At 35.6% G+C, this 20,091-nt stretch overlaps 1 protein-coding gene across 1 annotated transcript in view; it reads left to right on the plus strand.

The window, feature by feature from the left end:
* Cog3 (conserved oligomeric Golgi complex subunit 3) overlaps positions 1-20,091 on the plus strand; it is a 93,426-nt gene that overhangs the window by 13,124 nt on the left and 60,211 nt on the right. Inside the window, exons 3-5 of the mRNA XM_069848464.1 lie at positions 6,651-6,770; positions 16,790-16,897; positions 19,142-19,309. Of these exons, the coding sequence (XP_069704565.1) occupies positions 6,651-6,770; positions 16,790-16,897; positions 19,142-19,309 (396 nt within the window). The remainder of the gene's footprint in view (positions 1-6,650; positions 6,771-16,789; positions 16,898-19,141; positions 19,310-20,091) is intronic.

Here is a 20,091-nt window from a genome sequence, read left to right on the forward strand (position 1 = left end):
ACAATAAACAATGACTAGCCACTGAAGCACAGATTTTGAGGTGTTCCGAATCCATTTTTTGGTTTGAGTTGCACAATGGGCAGTTAGGGGACTGATATATTCCAATTCTATGCAGGTGTTTGGCCAAACAATCATGGCCTGTTGCCAATCTGAATGCAGCTACAGACGATTTTCGTGGTAAATCGGGAATTAACTGTGGATTTTGATGCAGAGAGTTCCATTTTTTCCCTTGGGATTGAGTTATCAAATTTTGTTTGTTGAAGTCTAAGTATGTAGATTTAATAAATCTCTTCACAGAGTAATACGTAGATTTAGTAACCGGTCTGTAAGTAGCAGTGCTGCCCTTCTTTGCTAAAGCATCCGCATTCTCGTTTCCCAGGATTCCACAATGGGATGGTATCCATTGGAATACAATTCTTTTATTGAGTGATATTAATTGAGAGAGCATTTTAGTTATTTCTGCTGTTTGAGATGAAGGTGTGTGTTTAGAGACGATTGATAGAATAGCTGCTTTGGAGTCTGACAATATAACTGCATTCCTAAATTTACTGATGTGGCATAGAAGATTCCTGAGACATTCACTTATTGCAATGATTTCACCATCAAAACTTGTTGTTCCATATCCAAGAGATCTATAAAGTGAGAAGAGACAGTACGTAACACCTGCACCGGCACCTTGTTCTCTGGAGATCAAGGATCCGTCGGTGTATAAATGAAGCCAGTTTTGTGGAGGGTACCTAATATTAATTGTCTCTAAAGACAATTGTTTCAGTATTTCAGTGCTTACTTCTGATTTCAGTATTTCTTCTGTTAAATTTAGAAAGTAAAGGATGGTAAAAACTATGTGTACACTAGGAAATGTAACAAGAGTTTATGACAACAGTGACTGGATATGTGGATGCGAAATACGAAATGCTCTGTTCTGCTTCCCTTGTCTTGTATTCAGTAGCGGTGATTCATGTCTACGACAGGTGTCAGAGGTCTTGGTCTCTGAATGAATATATGAAGAAACATTCACACAGCAAGAAACATGAACTCGTTTGATCTTTGTACGCTTGGCACCGCAAATATTGCAGCACAGCTAATAGAGCTTATCAAGAATCAGCTCAGAAACATAATGAGAAAGTCGAAAAAATCGATATATTTTATCAAAAATAATTGATTGTATTAAATTTTGTGGGAAATTTGAACTAGCACTACATGGCCACGATGAGACGGAAACGTCAGATAATCTCGGTGTGTTCGTAGGTCTCACTAATCTGATAAGCAGCGTGGACAGTGTAGTGAGAAAATACATTGAAAATAACAAAGTGTTTAAAGGCAATTCTAAGTCGATTCAAAATGTCGACGGATGGATTTCACCTTAAAAAATTAGGAGAGTCTAGAAATATTTTTAGGACGCTATTATTTTCAGGTACGAGCCGCCACTGCACTGGATGAAAACAATAAATTACTGGCATTCAGTTGTGTTCACCATGTTCTGTAGTGCAGTTGTTGCTTAGTCAACTGTCCGAAGACAGATCTGAATCTCATAAGTGATACCAACAATATGGCACCACCTATGGGGCAACCAGGCGCGATAATGGGGTAGGATGGTTGGTTCTTTTTCTCTTCCATTGCATACATCGCTGACTAGCTACGTATTATATTAATTAGACTTCAGATGTATTATAGAAACAATTGTTCTTCCTCTGATACATATCATCAAGTGAGATGTACTGCCTGATAATACATATCAGCCAGAAACGCAATCAGAGATCTATAGTGCAGTAACGTCATGGAAACTTCGAAGAACAAATTGCTACATAAAGGTATACATTCTGAAGATATGACTGTGATATAGAAGAAAAGAAGAACGGTGTTATTCTTTGGAACAGAGCTGTAGATAGAGCTCCAAAGTGTAAAGAGTGTGGGAGGAAAAAGAGTAAAAATCGTTTGGAATATATTCAGAGAATTTGAAAAGGCAGAAAATAGTGGGGGGAAAAAGGCTGTGGAGGCCAAGAAAATGTTGGCCATGAGAGATTTCAACATAGCTAAAATGTCTTAATGTTATTAAGGAAAGGATAAAGTTTCAAAGGAAGAAACACACTCTATGGCGTTTAACCAAAAGAAAGGCATTTAAATTTTAAAAAATGTGAAAACAGAGGACATATTTTAATGGATCATCCTGATATTGTTCCAAGATGGGCAGCATATGTACCTAAGGTCACGTAGAAAGAACAACAGTCCTAGAAAATCAGTGTACATCAACAAAACATGGGTACACACCCATTATGCCAGTCTTTCTCAAGTGGGAGTAGTGGAAGTGCATGGGTCTGTTATGTGTAGGTGAAATAATACGAGTAATGTTTCTTTTGAGTATATTTTGTGTTTTCTATCCTAAATACGTGAACAGTTTTCTGTTTTAAGTTTAATGTACTATAAACAGCATAAAATATTGTATTCTTACAATAGTTGTTTGTTTTTTCCCCTTTCATAAGCAATTAAGCAATTTGTTTTTTTTTTTCAATATGCCTCTTCAGTCACATTTTTATATGAAAGAGGAAACTTTTGCAGTCATGAAGGTTTCCTGCCATTGTAAAGGAGAATTATTATATAATATTATAATGTTCATAAGAATCAGTAACATTCGTATAACATAGTTCTTTTTATTCCTTTAATTCAGCGTTTCTCAAACTATAGTCTGCGGACCACCTGTGGTCCTCGAGGTCTGCCCTTGTGGTCCTTCAAAAAAGACAGAAGAAGAAATAAAATTCGAACGAATTGCGTATCATACTATAGCTTAAAATCTCAGTTTGGAAATGACACATGGCTATCGCCTTTCACTTTTTCTCCCAGTACTGACATTTTATGAAATTTATTACCCTACTCATCTACTGAATTCCCACTCTACTCTCAGCAACAAAAGAGAAATTTAAAGCACTATGAACGTGGTGTTTCTCGCCATCTTTTCCCTGCACATCCCGCGTCTGTAACCCAGCCAGGGACCACCCAAATTCATAACAGAGGACCAAAGTACGGAATCTTTCCATGTATTTATGACTTTCTTAATAGTTTTGCCGACACACAGTCTGCACACTGAAATGGTCACGTACTGTACGTCGTACACCAATAATAGAACGTGCCAAATTACATATTTACTTGTTGAAAATCGGGTATGTTTCTGCATTAATTCTTTTATTTCTGTTTTTCCAGATGACGATATAAGAAATTTTAGACACCGCCTATTTTAAAATCTGGGTGAATCAGATCCAGAAATTCAAATTGCAATACTTTTCTAATTATATTTTTGTAGTCAATCACAAATAACTTAAAACAAATTCTGTGCATTGTTGATTCATTGCTTGCCTTTTTAGCAGTTATTTGTTTGAAATCCTTCTTATGTGGTGCACGCTAGTAGATGTCTATGTCTCTGTTAAATAGTGTCCATTATACATAATGGAAAACTGGCTTCAATCCGGATCTTTGAAAAGAAAGGAACGTGATTATACGCTTCATTTAAGCAGTGCTAATAGTTCAGAAGCTGTGTGTGAAAATATTAATATCATTGATTCTAGTGCCATTAAAGAAATATGGTATGTAGTCCTGTTCAAAGAAAACATACTTTCGAAAATATTTCAAGAGATGTTTGGAACTTGGATTTTACTTGGTGTGGCAATGAGAGTGAACCAAAACCTCGGTGCGTTGTTTGTTACGAAAGTGCTTTCAAACGAGTGTATGAAACCCGCAAAATTGAAACGGCACTTAGAGACGAAACACGCAAGTGCAAAAAGTAAACCTGTAGAATTATTAATGTGAGTACCAACATTTATTTATTTTGTTAATTAATAAGTTAAAGATTATCCAAACTCTAACAGCCTTGAATTATTAAAAAAATGAAAATAAATTTTCTTCTATTAACATTAACTTAATCAGTTAATACTAATATAAAATTAATTGAAATAAATTAATTTTAATTAATTAATTCCATTTTAAAATGTAGGTATACTGGTATTAAAATATGCTACAAAAATGATCAATTTGCTTTCAAAGGGAACAAAAGTAAGGTGGTCCGCGGGGCTGTTCTGACTTAGAAAAGTGGTCCCCACTTCAGAAAAGTTTGAGAAACGCTGCTTCAATTGATAGGATTCAGTTAATTTATAACAATACTTTTTTTTTCAGGATATTGAATGCCAATGACATTTCTGTTAAGTCCTATATTATGTCAATTTACTCGTGAAGCATTGGGAAAAAATGCAGTATTGTTATCAATACAGTAAACACATGAAGTACTACAGTCAAGTTTTTTATTTTCCAATATTAAGAAGTACTCAGATGCAATTAGAATTATTAACATACTAACTTAAAGAAATAAGTAATAATTTTTTAATGTCATGAATTAATTCATTTTATTGCGAAATTTGTTTTTAATTAGAAATAAGTAATAATTTTTAAATGTAATGAATTCATTTTTTTGCGAAATTTGTTTTTAATTGGTCAGTTCAGTGATGACGTTTTCGTGCCATTGGAAAGTAGAATTATAATTATGATGTTCATAACATAACATTTATTGATTTCCAAAAAGCATTTGATACTGTAAATAGATCAACACTTTGGAACATTTTAAAGAAAGAAGGGATACCTTAAAATTTAATTTATGCCATTCAAAGCATGTACAGAAACACAAAGATTAAAATTAAAATTAATAACAAGATTAGTTTAACGACTAGGATAACAAATCAAGGCTTAAAACAAGGTTGTCCGCTGTCTCCTTGTTTATTTAATATATATATATTAATGCACTTATTAAGGACTGGGAAATTGATTTGGCCACACATTTTATGATCGATAATAAACCCCTTAACACTCTGCTCTACGCAGATGATGTAATTATATTAGCTAACACCGAAGACAACTTACAAATGGCAATTCATAGGTTATATCAAAAAGCAAAAGAGTACAATTTAGAAATTTCTATACACAAAACAAAAACCATGGCCTTTATTGGTAAAAATTCTATAAGAACTAAAATAGTTATCAATAACTCTGGAGTAGAGCAAGTAAATGCTTTTACTTACCTTGGCTGTAATCTCTCCTATATTCATTCTCGAGATATAGATAATAAATTAGCCAAATTTCAACAGCTGCTAAGAACAATTAGAAATACACTGTTTAAGAAGGTCTGGCAAGACACAATTTTGAAATTCTACAAAACAATGGCCATTCCAACTTTGCTATATGGATCAGAAACTTGGACTCTAACAACTAGTCAACTGAAAAGAATAGAAGCAGCTGAGATGAGATTACTAAGACCGCTAGCAGGCTACACTCTCTATGACCATAAATATAATGAAGACATCCGACAAGAACTAAATATCGCAGCCATTACAGAGACAATCCACAAGTATCGGAGCAACTGGCATGAGCATGTTCTACGGATGCCAAATGATAGACTACCCAGGAGATTATTAAATTACAGACCCCTTGGATACCGAGATCGTGGATGCCCAAAGAAGCGATGGAGAGACCAGCTTTTCACCTGAGACGGAACAGGCCAAATGGCCTAAACCCTGATAGCTATTGATGATGATGATGATGATGTTCATAAGAATATTTAATTTTGTGTTTTTGGTACTAATTAAACTTATTCTAATTCAAAGAAAATTAGTTCTTAAAACTATTATTGAATTTATTTTAAACGAATACAGCTATGGATGTGCCACGATTTATTAATTGTCGAAAGAAACTGTTTGCAATATTGTATGTATGTATTTATTCACACTGCAATGGGTATATACCCGGTGGCAGTGGTAACTAATTACACTCAGTACTAATAATTAATACTAATACTAATAATTAATACTAATACTAATAATTATAATAATAATAATAATAATAATAATAATAATAATATAATAACAACAACAACAGGGCATATACTAAATTAAATGAAACGATCACTTAAAATAACATTTGAAATATTGTAATTTGTATCTTAAAACTGAGGTCGAACTAAAACCCACGAGTATATGTTCATATCTGCACAAGTACCTTTCAACATTACACTCATTTCACTGTCAACTCACTCACTGCACTGGAACTACGACACATTTCACTGATTCTATCCTGATTTCACTAACACTTCAAAAACATTTCACTGTTCAAATTCTTTGGACTGCCACTATAAACTATAAAGCTTCACTGACAGGAACACATTTCACTTACACAGCACACTTCACTGACACGACATACTTCTTCACTGATACAACACACTTCACTGACACAACATAATTCTTCACTGATACAACACTTCAATAACAACATATCATTTACACCCTTTAAATACTGTGTATAATTATCGTCTATTAGTAAGGTCCTTAAGCCTATTTTTAAATGCATTTTTGGTTGTTGGTAAAGCCTTTAGTAAGTCTGCAGGTAAAGCATTCCAGTCCCTGATAGTACGATTGAGAAAAGAAAACTTTCCAGTGTCCGTCCTCTGCCTTCTTTCCCTCAATTTATATGAGTGTAACAATCACAAAATTATTTTGAAATCATAGGTTTCACTTGAATTTGAAATTAGCAGCATAGGCTATTGTCCGTCATAGTAAACATGACTGTGGTTTCTCGAGAGATATTTTGGTAAATATAACCAATTAAACATTTTTTGGCAGTTTTTGTCATGGTATTCGAAAGTAGAAGATGAACTACTTCAAGCAGATGATGTTCGGTTCACTGATTACTGGCGTCAGTTGGCTGACAGAAGAGACGAATGTGCAGATCTCCTCTCACAAGTAAGTTACAAGAGTTTTCATTGTTTTCAATGATTCACTTAATCTTTATGTTATGATATTAGTATCTGAAAAATGTACAAGTTTAAGAAGAAGTCATTATGTTGTCAGAAGCCTGATTTTTTTTATGAAGTTCATGGTATTTTTATTCACATTTATATTCAATTATAGGCATTTGTTTAACTCCATATGTAGATGAAATTATTGGGGATCATCAGTGTGGTTTCAGGTGTAATAGATCAACTATTGACCAGATATTTTGTATTCGACAAATAATGGAGAAAAAATGGGAGTATAAGGGTACAGTACATCAGTTATTCATAGATTTCAAAAATGCATATGACTCGGTTAAGAGAGAAGTTTTATATGATATTCTTATGGAATTTGGTATTCCCAAGAAACTAGTTCGATTAATTAAAATGTGTCTCAGTGAAACGTACAGAAGAGTTCGTATAGGTCAGTTTCTATCTGATGCTTTTCCAATTCACTGTGGGCTAAAGCAAGGAGATGCACTACCACCTGTACTTTTTAACTTTGCTCTAGAATATGCCATTAGGAAAGTCCAGGATAACAGAGAGGGTTTGGAACTGAACGGGTTACATCAGCTGCTTGTCTATGCGGATGACGTGAATATGTTAGGAGAAAATCCACAAACGATTAGGTAAAACATGGGAATTTTACTTGAAGCAAGTAAATGCCGAAAAGACAAAGTATATGATTATGTCTCGTGACGAGAATATTGTACGAAATGGAAATATAAAAATTGGAAATTTATCTTTTGAAGAGGTGGAGAAGTTCAAATATCTTGGAGCAACAGTAACAAATATAAATGATACTCGGGAGGAAATTAAACACAGAATAAATATGGGAAATGCCTGTTATTATTCGGTTGAGAAGCTTCTATCATCCAGTCTGCTGTCAAAAAATCTGAAAGTTAGAATTTATAAAACAGTTATATTACCGGTTGTTCTGTATGGTTGTTAAACTTGGACTCTCACTTTGAGAAAGGAACATAAGTTAAGGGTGTTTGAGAATAAGGTACTTAGGAAAATATTTGAGGCTAAGAGGGATGAAGTTACAGGAGAATGGAGGAAGTTACAAACGCAGAACTACATACATTGTATTCTTCACCTGACATAATTAGGAACATTAAATCCAGACGTTTGAGATGGGCAGGGCATGTAGCATGTATGGGCGAATCCAGAAATGCATATAGAGTGTTAGTTGGGAGGCCGGAGGGAAAAAGACCTTTAGGGAGGTGGAGACGTAGATGGGAAGATAATATTAAAATGGATTTGAGGGAGGTGGGATATGATGATAGAGAATGGATTAATCTTGCTCAGGATAGGGACCTATTGCGGACTTACATGAGGGCGGCAATGAACCTCTGGGTTCCTTAAACGCCAGTAAGTAAGTAAGTATAGGCATTTGTGTTATATTTAGTATGGAAGCTGGAAAACAGAACTGGTGCTGGAAAAGGAATGTTTGCATGTATTAATGACGTGAGTTTGTCGATTCATAATAAATTTCTCCTGCACCTACACTACACACAGTGTTCATGAAGCAACTGGAAGGAATGGCAGAAGGCTGTCTCTCAAAATCTGTCTTGTTCTCGATTATGCTCTTTACATGTCATCCAAACAACAGGCTTTCAGTTGTGTTTTGTGTTTCGGGAACAAAAAGAAGTCGCACAATGTAAGTCTGGTGAGTATAATGAAAGCTACAGCACAGAGACTTTTGTGCTGGCCAGGAACTTCCTAACACGGAGAACTTTATGATTTGGTGCATTGACATGTAACAGAGACCTGGACACGAACTCTTTGTGCACAGTTTTCTTCTTAGTGAGCATTCTTGGCGTGGTGAGAGTTTGCAGACTTCCAAACAACACTTTGTTTTAGGCCATAGTGGAAATATCATGTCTCACCACTGTATCAGTCCAATTCAGGAAGTTTGGTTATTTTCATTGTCATCTGTGAGTTAACTGCAATGTTCAACTTAGAGCTGCTGTCAATTGTCTGTTAAAGGATGTGGAACAAACTGCTCATGGATCTTAAACTTCAAATCTTGAGTTATTATTTCTCGAATGAGTTCCCTATTAACACGCAGATCTTCTGAAAGCATCCGAAGCAATGCATTTTGGTCATTATTGATTACACCGTTCTGCATTTCAGAACTTATTTTCTGTTGTTTTCAATCTGATCGATGATTCTAAACGGATTTTTTGTGCTGAATTTGAAAATAATCTCCATTTTTCCCCATCACATCAGGTTTTCAGACAATTCATGAATAACTAGAAATGAAATTATTGCTTTATGAAATGTCATAAAAATTATTTTTAACAAGATTTTTGTGAGAAAAACTAGGCCACAATTTGCTATTTGCCACTAATTTATCATTAATTAATATTAATTAATAATTATAAACACTTTCATAACCTTACCTCAATATTGCACTTCAAATTTTCTCCTCTTTGACCTCATCGCATGTTGTTCAGAGCAGTCCCTTTTTAACATCCAACAATAGTCCGCAATGTTTCCATTATGAAGCAAAACACCTTTAAGAATTTTCTGAAAAGAATCTATGAAGAACCTCCACTCTTTGGAATTATAGTTTATGTTATAGAATTTTAAGATGGCACTGATGTCTTGGCAATACACTAAATTTTCTTCTTCAGCAAAAAAGGGACAAGTTCCTTCTCACGAAGCCTGTACCATGAAAAATATGTACCTTCAGCCAATACTTTCTTTTCTTTTAACCTAGAACCTAATAGTTCTGCTGATTCTTTAGGCAAATTTAAATCCCTTGCTAAATCATTAAGCTCACTTTGATTAAAACATCTATCATCACCAGTATTGCCTGGTTCATAAGTATGATCCACTGGAGATTCAGTTTCAGTGCTGCTGGATGCAGATGACAGTGTATCTGATTCAGGGTGTACCGGAACGGGAATATCAGGACCATGAGGTATGGCCCAAATGGCAGAGGGAATGTTAGGATATAGAATCTCTTTCTTGTTTTTAGCAGTATATCCAGCTACCTTAACTGTACAAAAATAATAATCGTATCCATGATTTGTAGATTCCCTCCAAATCATAGGGATACCAAAGGACAATGACTTCCTTTTTCCATTTTTCCAACTCCTCCTCTCTTCAACACAACTACGACATATTTTGTGGGGCACTAGGATTTGTCCTGGTCTCCTAACTTAATGCCAAAATATTGAAAGTAAGTATTCTTTACAAAAACTGTTATATTCTGTCTCTGTTTTACTAACTTATATGACCCACATATATAGCAAAACAAATTTGGATCATTTACACAACCACGTTTCGACATTTCTATGAAACAACAGAGACCAAGGAAAACAGCAGTTGCAGCCTTCAGACTGTTGACAAATCATGACTGTCTAGCAAGTCATCTCTACAGAATAGGTATCTCAGATTCACCCATATGTGTCCTGTGTAACGATCCAGCAGAAATGAATGAAGACCACTTGAAGACCTGTGAAGCATTAAGATCAGAAGAAACTACAGTTCAAAAGTATTAGAAAGCACGACTGCTAATGGCTTCATTGCCAAATGCAAGGCACTAGACAACAACAACAACATTATCATGTTATACTCTCGAGAAAAATGAGAACTTACACACTTCACTTTTACACGACAACCAACAACACAAAACTGAACCTCTAATTTTAAAACAACTTTTAAAAGGGGATAGGTTTATTATTTCAGTAAGGAAATCTGTAGCCTCATAAGCTGGATTGCACTTCCATAAATAAATATATATACAGGGACCCTATGTCATTTCTCTAAGTCATTGTTAGTTTTAATAGCAATCTCTAAGAGTAAATATTTTCTTCATAATTTTTTATGATCTGAGACACTAAACATTTCAACTTCCTGTTTATAGATAACATTGTGTGCAGACAGATAAAAATCGCCAAGAATATACAATGGATGTCTTAACCTTGGTTCATTTTAAGGGGGAGGACACAATTTTGTACATCCCCCAAGGGCAGATGTCAGTAGATTTCAATAAATATCAAATACAAACATAATAAAATATATTATGTCACATTTTAAGTAATACATTTTAAATTATAACCTGTCGTGCCTTTTTAACAAAGGACAAGCACACTGTAATATTACTATATTACGAAAAATATTGAAAACATAAAATTTTGAATTGTAAAAAATTCTGACATGGTACGCGAAAACGGATTCATTTTTGCAATCAGTTTGAAATTGTGATTCAGAAACGCTCATTTATTTCAAAACAACAAAATCCATGCAGAATGGTGTTATTTTCGCAGCTTTTAATCAACTCTGTGTTCGAATAATTTTTAATGGGCCATTGATTCTCTTCTATGATGAAAATGGTTTTGTCACTTAAAGATAGGTCCTTGTAAGAGAAATACAGTTACCTCCAACTAGTTGTTCCATCATTCGAAAATTTTCATTGCACATTGTCCAGCTGAACACGAAGTGTGATATGTGCTCCTTGTTCCATCCATGCTTTGTGACACAAAAGAAATGTGTGATTCAGCTCTCACTACGTTTACAAATGACGGTAATGTATAATGACTTTCAATGTAGTACTTTACATTCATATTCACTTCATACCTTGTAGAATCAGTATTATTTTTCCACTTATTGCAATGTGAAGAATAGAATACAGATGTCTATGCTTATTTATATATACAGAGACAAAGACCCAAAAGTAGCAAATATAAAATTGATGCATTACATTTTTTAATTTCAGTTTTTGTAGTTAATGTCTATGACGTCATTATACTATTCTAGCATGATTAGGACAATTTATTCATGCAAGCTCAATTAAATATAACTGTACTGAGACTCTGCATGTGTTAGAATAGCAAAAGTATCTTACAGTCAGAGTAGATAGCAATATTGAGAGTGGATGCAATAAAGAAATATGTTGCAATGTATTGAGATTGAATAGTGTTTGCACTTTAGTCAGTGGATCGGTAAGTGAGTGAGTCAGTTAGTTGTTAATTCTTGCGCAATTGGAGTTCATCCATTTTCCTTTAGGCATCCCAGTAGTAAGTCCCACTCAGTAGCTTCTTGATCTAAGACATCATGCCAGGACTCACATTATGGAATTCACACTACAGTAAAACCTCGATAAGACACGCCCGCTTATTACGCTATCCCGTGTAATATGCTTTTTTTGTCCGGTCCCTGCACATTTCATATATAACGCCTTTATAAAATACCCCGTTTGTTGTGCTCAAGTCCTGCATAATACGCTGTTTTTGTGAAAAATTTTCGATGTAATTTTCAGCAATGTACTGTAACAGCAATGAAACATCTTGGTCACTGAACTCGCCAGTGCCATTAACCTGAAAAGTATTGGTATTCGACCCTTTACCTGCGCATTTAAACCTTCATACTTCATACCTCAGTATACCCCACCCTCTTGTTACGCTCTCTTATTCAACTCATCTGCGTGGTTAAAGCCTACATACAGTTACAATACCTCACCCTCTTGCTAACCCTCTCTCAGGCAACATTCCTCACTCGGCCGTAATAAAATTCTGGAAATTTTTGCTGGGCAGTTTGTTGTCCTTTAGTGTATTGAAGTGTCTGTGAATGTGATGACAATGAGTGTTAAACGAAAAGCCCTTTCTGTGTCGGAAAAACTGGAAATCTTACGAAAGTACGATGAGAACAGTACTCTTACTCAGAAACAACTCTCTGATTCATTAGGAATCCCATCATCGATATTAAGAACGATAATAAAAAAATCGCGACTCAATCACTACAGTTGCGACGTTGGGAGGATGTAATAGCAGGAAACTGAAGTGTGGTAAACACGAGGACTTGGAGAACACGCACACGGCAAACAACTAAAATGACTTTTTTTTTTCGAAAGAATTAAGTACAGTACATATTGTAAATGTCTTTGACGTACAGTACAGTAATTACATAATGGAGTAATACTGTATTACCTTTCATGAATCATGTATTTCAATAAAGAAAAATGCTAATAGATACTGTATATAAGTCAAAATTAGTATACCCGCCTAATACACGGTTAATATGCATTTTACACCCGGTCCCTTGAACAGCATCTTATCGGTGTTTTACTGTAGTTCGAATCCTGATGGGGAAGGAATTTCCTCATGAAATTTCGGCGAGTGTTAGGGACCAGTGCCCATCCAGCATCATGATGAATTTGGAGAACTTGATAGTAGCAAAATCCGGTTTCAGAGCAAGCTATAACAGCTGGGGGGATCATTGTGCTGACTATAGGATACCTCCATTCTGGTTGGATAATTGTTCACCTCTGCTGAGGCATGCGGACGTGAGACCAGCAGCAGGTGGTCAGCCTTGGCCCTTCGTGGGCTGTTATACCACGGGCTGTTATACCACTGTTTTTTATTATTATTATTATTATTATTATTATTATTATTATTATTTTAATTTTATTTATTTATTTATTTACTAATATGTTGTTGTTGTTTGTTGTTTTCTAATGCCAGGCGTTTGACAATAAAGTCATTTGACCTCTTGCACTCCAATATTTTTCAAAGATATTATCATGACCAGCCACTGAAGCACAGATTTTGAGGTGTTCCGAATCCATTTCTTGGTTTGAGTTGCACAATGGGCAGTTAGGGGACTGATATATTCCAATTCTATGCAGGTGTTTGGCCAAACAATCATGGCCTGTTGCCAATCTAAATGCAGCTACAGACGATTTTCGTGGTAAATCGGGAATTAACTGTGGATTTTGATGCAGAGAGTTCCATTTTTTCCCATGGGATTGTGTTATCAAATTTTGTTTGTTGAAGTCTAAGTATGTAGATTTAATAAATCTTTTCACAGAGTAATACGTAGATTTAGTAACAGGTCTGTAAGTAGCAGTGCTGCCCTTCTTTGCTAAAGCATCTGCATTCTCGTTTCCCAGGATTCCACAATGGGATGGTATCCATTGGAATACAATTCTTTTATTGAGTGATATTAATTGAGAGAGCATTTTAGTTATTTCTGCTGTTTGAGATGAAAGTATGTATTTAGAGACTATTGATAGATTAGCTGCTTTGGAGTCTGACAATATAACTGCATTCTTAAATTTATTGATGTGGCATAGAAGATTCCTGAGACTTTCACTAATATTTACTAATATTTAATGTGCTGTACAACAGCTAGGGGCCAATAACAGTTCAGCACAGACAATATCATTACAAGAACATTAACAATGATAGAAATTATAATAAAAGTACATAGGAATAATTATTAAAATAATGACAATTTGAAATATGAATTGTTTTTCATATAATAGTATAGTCTGCGAATAATAGTTTCAAATATTTTTTAAAAGTTATTTAGGATCGAGATAAGTCTGTAGTTTTTGACATCGTTTCTCTTTTCATTTTTAAATATAGGAATAATTGCACCTTGTTTTCATAGTGAGGGAAATTCACCATTTTTCAAACTAGAATTAAATATGTGGGCTAACAGAGGAATAAATATATCAGAGCATCCTTTAATTATAAAATATGGAATACCGTCAGTGCTAATTGTTTTAGTTGGTTTCAGTTTTTTTAATTGTTTTACGAATGTCATCATATGTTACTTTAGGTATAGGTATTGAGTCTGTTATATTCGTAATAATGTTTTCAAATGTTTAGTCTGAACAGCTTTGAAGTGGATAATAATAATAATAATAATAATAATAATACTCAGTTATGGCTTTTAAGGAACCCGGAGGTTCATTGCCGCCCTCACATAAGCCCGCCATTGGTCCCTATCCTGAGCAAGATTAATCCAGTCTCTACCATCATATCCCACCTCCCTCAAATCCATTTTAATATATTCCCATCTACGTCTCGGCCTCCCCAAAGGTCTTTTTCCCTCCAGTCTCCCAACTAACACTCTATATGCATTTCTTGATTCGCCCATACGTGCTACATGCCCTGGACATCTCAAAATGTCTGGATTTAATGTTCCTAATTACGTCAGGTGAAGAATACAATGCATGCAGTTCTGCGTTGTGTAACTTTCTCCATTCTCCTGTAACTTCATCCCTCTGCGGTTCATTTCCTCCCGAGTATCATTTATATTTGTTACTGTTGCTCCAAGGTAGTTGAATTTTTACATTTCTTCAAAGGATAAATTTTCAATTTGTATATTTCCATTTCGTACAATATTCTCGTCACGAGACATGATCATCTACTTTCTCTTTTTGGGATTTATTTTCAAACCTGCCTCTTTACTTAATAATAATCCGTGGGGCTACAGCCCACGAAGGGCCAAGACCGACCAGCCGACTGCTGGCCTCACGGCCACATGCCGAAGCAGAGGTGGACGATCATCCAACCAGAATGGAGGATCGTGTGGTTAGCATGATGAGCCCCAAGCCATTATAGCTGGTTTATGTAACCGGATTTCGCTACCTATCATAGTTCCCCAAGTGCATCACGATGCTGGGTGGGCACCGGTCCCATACACTGGCCGAAATTTCATGAGAAAATTTCTTCTCCCATGAGGACTCGAACCAGTGTGCATTCTGTAACACGAGTCCTGGCAGGATGTCTTACACCACGACGCTACAGCGCAGGACACATGTTAAATACTTACAGAATATAAATATGAAGGCATATTAAATTTATCTCTATTTTAATCTAACTATTAATTTAATTTAGTTTAATTTGAGAATCCATGAATCTTTTTTCCAGTCGAAAAGGATCCGCGATCAAAAAAGTTTGGGAACCACTACTCTAGAGCAAAGTTAAAAAGTAAAGGTGATAGTGCATCTCCTTGCTTTAGAATAATAATAATAATAATAATAATAATAATAATAATAATAATAATAATAATGATAATAAATATTTATAACGCCAAAGAAGAAAAGATATACGATTTTACATTTCTTAAAAAATAAACTTTGGCTAATTTGTGGCCGGGTGTTAGCCTTAAATAATCTGAGAACATCACTGAAAACAAATAAATTAGTTACCGGCTTGCCTACCATAACAAAAAAAAATGTCTAATTCTTATCTGTTGTTTACACAAATGACAAAAAATTATTTTCCCGTCATAAATAAGATGATTATAATCCACTAGCCAGGAACGAATTAAAGAAGCTTTCAAACACTTGTCTTTCGGCATTGTTTCTCTTCACACTGCTATGCAATGCAACTAATACAACTCAGAATATGAGCGCTAAACCATACACACAGAGAAGAAAACTAGAAATTAAATTTAAGGTATGTGTTGCACATTGTCGTTGGAAGCATCCAAAACAGTTGGTAGTTAAAACTTTAATGAGAAACATATCAATTGTTGGTGGCCAGCCGTAAATAGTTAGCTTTTCACTGTTGACACGAATTCGCCTGTAGTCTTTGCACGACAATGCGGTGTCATTCTGTGCTTGAGACAAATTTTAAAATAAATAATTTTTAAGTGAACTATAATATTGATTGTTAAAAGTTCTTGAAATTCTTAAAAAAACCCTTAAAAATTAACTTGTTTAGGCAGAAAAAGTAAGAAATAGGCACAGACCCCCATTTTAGGTAATTTTAGGCACTATAAAACTGCTTCTAATGTGTATAATTTTCCATAAATTGCAAAATCTGCAGTTATTTTGCACATTTTCCTAAAGGAACTAAATAGGAATTTGCCTAAAACCCGAGGTCTAATTATCAGGCAGTACATCTCACTTGACGATATGAGTCAAAGGAAGAACAATTGCTTGTATACATCTGAAGTTTGATTAGTGTAATACTGTATGTAGTCAGCAACGTATGCAATGGAGGGGGGAAAGAAACTGGCTGCCCTACCCTATTATCTTCTGGCTTACTTGCCTTATTGGTGTCACCTCAATCATCTACTTTGAAACTTGTGGCATATATGCCATCCTTGGCAACTGTTGTTCCAACTCAGCATGTTGAGGCTATGTTTTAAAAATACAGTATACGTGGCATAATGCTTTGGTGTTCTTAATTGTTTCAGTGTTTTCTCATTATTTCTGCTCTGTTTTCTTCATTTCAGATCGAAGCCTCCCTGAAGGACTTGACTTGCCTCACAGAGCAATACCAGATTGTGTCTAACAGGACCAATTCATTGCATCAAGTCAGTGAGCAGCTGTTGGCCGACCAGGTACTTAACACAGTTTGTAGCCATTCAGTGGAACCTAAATTAAACTTCCATCATGTAGTGCAGGGGTGTTCAAGGAATGAGATCACGTTAATGAAATGTAACTCAACTGAAGATCGATTATAACTTCGATTGAAATATATCCTAACATAATACAACAGGAAGAATAACAGCTCTGATATAAGTAGAAGTTGGTATTAAATCGTATTGTTTATTTAGCTAGTAGGCAGAGTGGGTATAAATTCAAAATTATACAACAAAAATGTTTCTAGCCACTACCGTAAGAGCCAGGCTCGTGTACAGTGTGGTCTTAGCCAATAATACAAAATAAAATTTACAAAGACAGTTTATTAAATACACTAATTAACTTAATTCAACTAATACACAAGAGCAGAAAAAAAAAAGGACAATCAGACAGAAGCCAATGACATTCAATAAAAACATGAATATAGTCGACAGAAATAAAAGGTAAAAAATACACACATTTGTTAATATTATATATCATGAATAATTTTACAAATGTATTTTTTAAAGGGTTTAATTTTAAAATATTTCAAATTTGAAAAATGATGTTTAACTTTATTATAAAGTCTTGGGGCGAAACTAGCACCATGTTTAAGTGCTGCTTTTAATCTATTAATTATAAATATGGGAAATGCCTGTTATTATTCGGTTGAGAAGCTTTTATCATCCAGTCTGTTGACAAAAAATCTGAAAGTTAGAATTTATAAAAGAGTTATATTACCGGTTGTTCTATATGGTTATGAAACTTGGACTCTTACTTTGAGAGAGGAACATAGGTTAAGGGTGTTTGAGAATAAGGTGCTTAGGAAAATATTTGGGACTAAGAGGGATGAAATGACAGGAGAATGGAGAAAGTTACACAACACACAACTGCACGCATTGTATTCTTCATATAACATAATTAGGAACATTAAATCCAGACGTTTGAGATGGGCAGGGCATGTAGCACGTATGGGTGAATCCAGAAATGCATATATAGTGTTAGTTGGGAGGCCGGAGGGAAAAAGACCTTTGGGAAGCCGAGACGTAGATGGGAAGATAATATTAAAATGTATTTGAGGGAGGTGGGATATGATATAGAGACTGGATTAATCTTGCTCAGGATAGGGACCAATGGCGGGCTTATGTGAGGGCGGCAATGACCCCCCGGGTTCCTTAAAAGCCAGTAAGTAAGTAAGTATATTTCTTACCAAAGGACATCTGAAGTCTGATTAGTGTAATATGTTATCAGTCAGCGATGTGTGCAATGGAGGGGGAAAGGAATTGAATTTAATAGAGGGAGGCACTATGGCCCAGCACTGCGACCTTGTTCAGATCTATTGCGCTAGCCCTCTGGTGACGCATTCCCAAACCCACACCGGCTGACCACACCAAGGTTCTCTGGTTCAGGTTTCGAGCAGGCAACCCCACTCGTCCCTAGGCCAGTCCCCTCCATGTGTCGCCGGTCGGCATTCGGGGAACACTACTGAATGATAATGAAATGGAGAAATGGTGATGGAATGATCTAAATGCCTAATTTGGGGAAAAATGGGAGAACCCGGGAAAAACCCCAACTGCGACCTTGTCCGCCACAAGTGTCACTATGGATTTTTTTCAGTGAAAAAATCCCAGACCTGACCGAGAATCAAACCCGGGCTTCCTGCGTGACAGTCTGAAGGTCTGACCATTCAGCCACCACAGAGGTAGGGGGAAAGGAACTGGCTGTTCTACCCCATTATCTCCTGGCTTAGTTGCCTCACGAGTGATGCCTTATTAGTGTCACTTATGAGGTTCAAGCAAACCTGTCTTCGGAGTTGACTAAACAACAACCACCAAAAGGACTGCTTTCTTAGGTTAAATGTTAACTTCTTTCCATAAAGCCAGAAATAATTTTTTAATTTTGTTGTCCATTGTTTTATCGGGAAGTTTTAGCTTCTTCCCAGAGGCTAGGAGCATTTCTTGAATTTCTTCATATAAAGACTGCTCACTCAGTATATTCGTTTCCATTGTTTTCTCAGAAGCTTTATCTTTTTTTACACAAACTAGCAACATTTTTGAATGTCATTGTCCTGTGTTTACCTTCTTTTTGCAGATGTCGGGAATGTTTCTCGAATGCAAGTGAAGGTTAAAATATAAAAACGAACATGAGACAGGAAATATAATTAAAACAGACTTCGATGTACTGCTTGCTCTGAAAAGAACTCTGCATTGTTATAATTTCCACTTCATATTACATTGTTGCAGACCAAGTTACATGATGTTTGTGAGGAAGTGGGACGAAGACTTCAGCACTTCACAGCACTGGATTCCCTCAGCAATCGCTTAGCTTCACCCACATTATCTGTGTCAAGTGAGACCTTCATTGACATTCTGGACTGCCTGGACCAGTGTATGGAATACATAGGTGCCCATGTGAGTACAGTGCTTGATGTATTTTGTGTGACAAGAAAATGGTTACAAACTCAACAAACACAAACACACAAAACACAACACAAACACGGTACATCACACTAACATACGAAAACAAAAACACACACAAGATCGCATCCTCATTCAGAAAACAGAAATACAACATAGCATACAGAACAGAAAGCACACTACAAAGACATCTCAACACACAAACAACACAAACAAATAAATACAACCACACAGGTGTATACAAACTCACATGCAATAGTTACGACCGTTTCTACATTGGACAGACAGGCAGATCATTCCAAACTCGATACAAAGAACACATTAAAGTAATAATTAGAGGACACAATACATCTACATATGCCGAACACATAACTAATGCTAACCACACATACAATAACATAAATACAGACATGGAAATCCTACACATACAACCCAAAAACCAAAAACTCAACACCTGCAACAATATGAAATATACAGACACACTAGGGGTGTGTAACTAATCAAATTCTCAACACACAGATCAATTTCAGAAAACACACACTATTTGACACAACTCTTCATCACACGAACGCACCGACACAACAGGCAGCGAAGTTGAGATAGTGCCGAGATCTAGTAGGCTCTGAGGATGGTGTCAAGCAACACCGAAACAGCTGTAAGCCACACATGCTTACATAACTAACACGAGTAAGATCGCCATTTAATCAATTATTTATATTCAAGTGTTAAAAGTAGTGTACGAAAGATTCAACCAGTGGCAGCTCGCAACCTGAAAA

Source organism: Periplaneta americana, chromosome 15, assembly GCF_040183065.1.
Source record: "Periplaneta americana isolate PAMFEO1 chromosome 15, P.americana_PAMFEO1_priV1, whole genome shotgun sequence".
Taxonomy (NCBI): Eukaryota; Metazoa; Arthropoda; class Insecta; order Blattodea; family Blattidae; genus Periplaneta; species Periplaneta americana.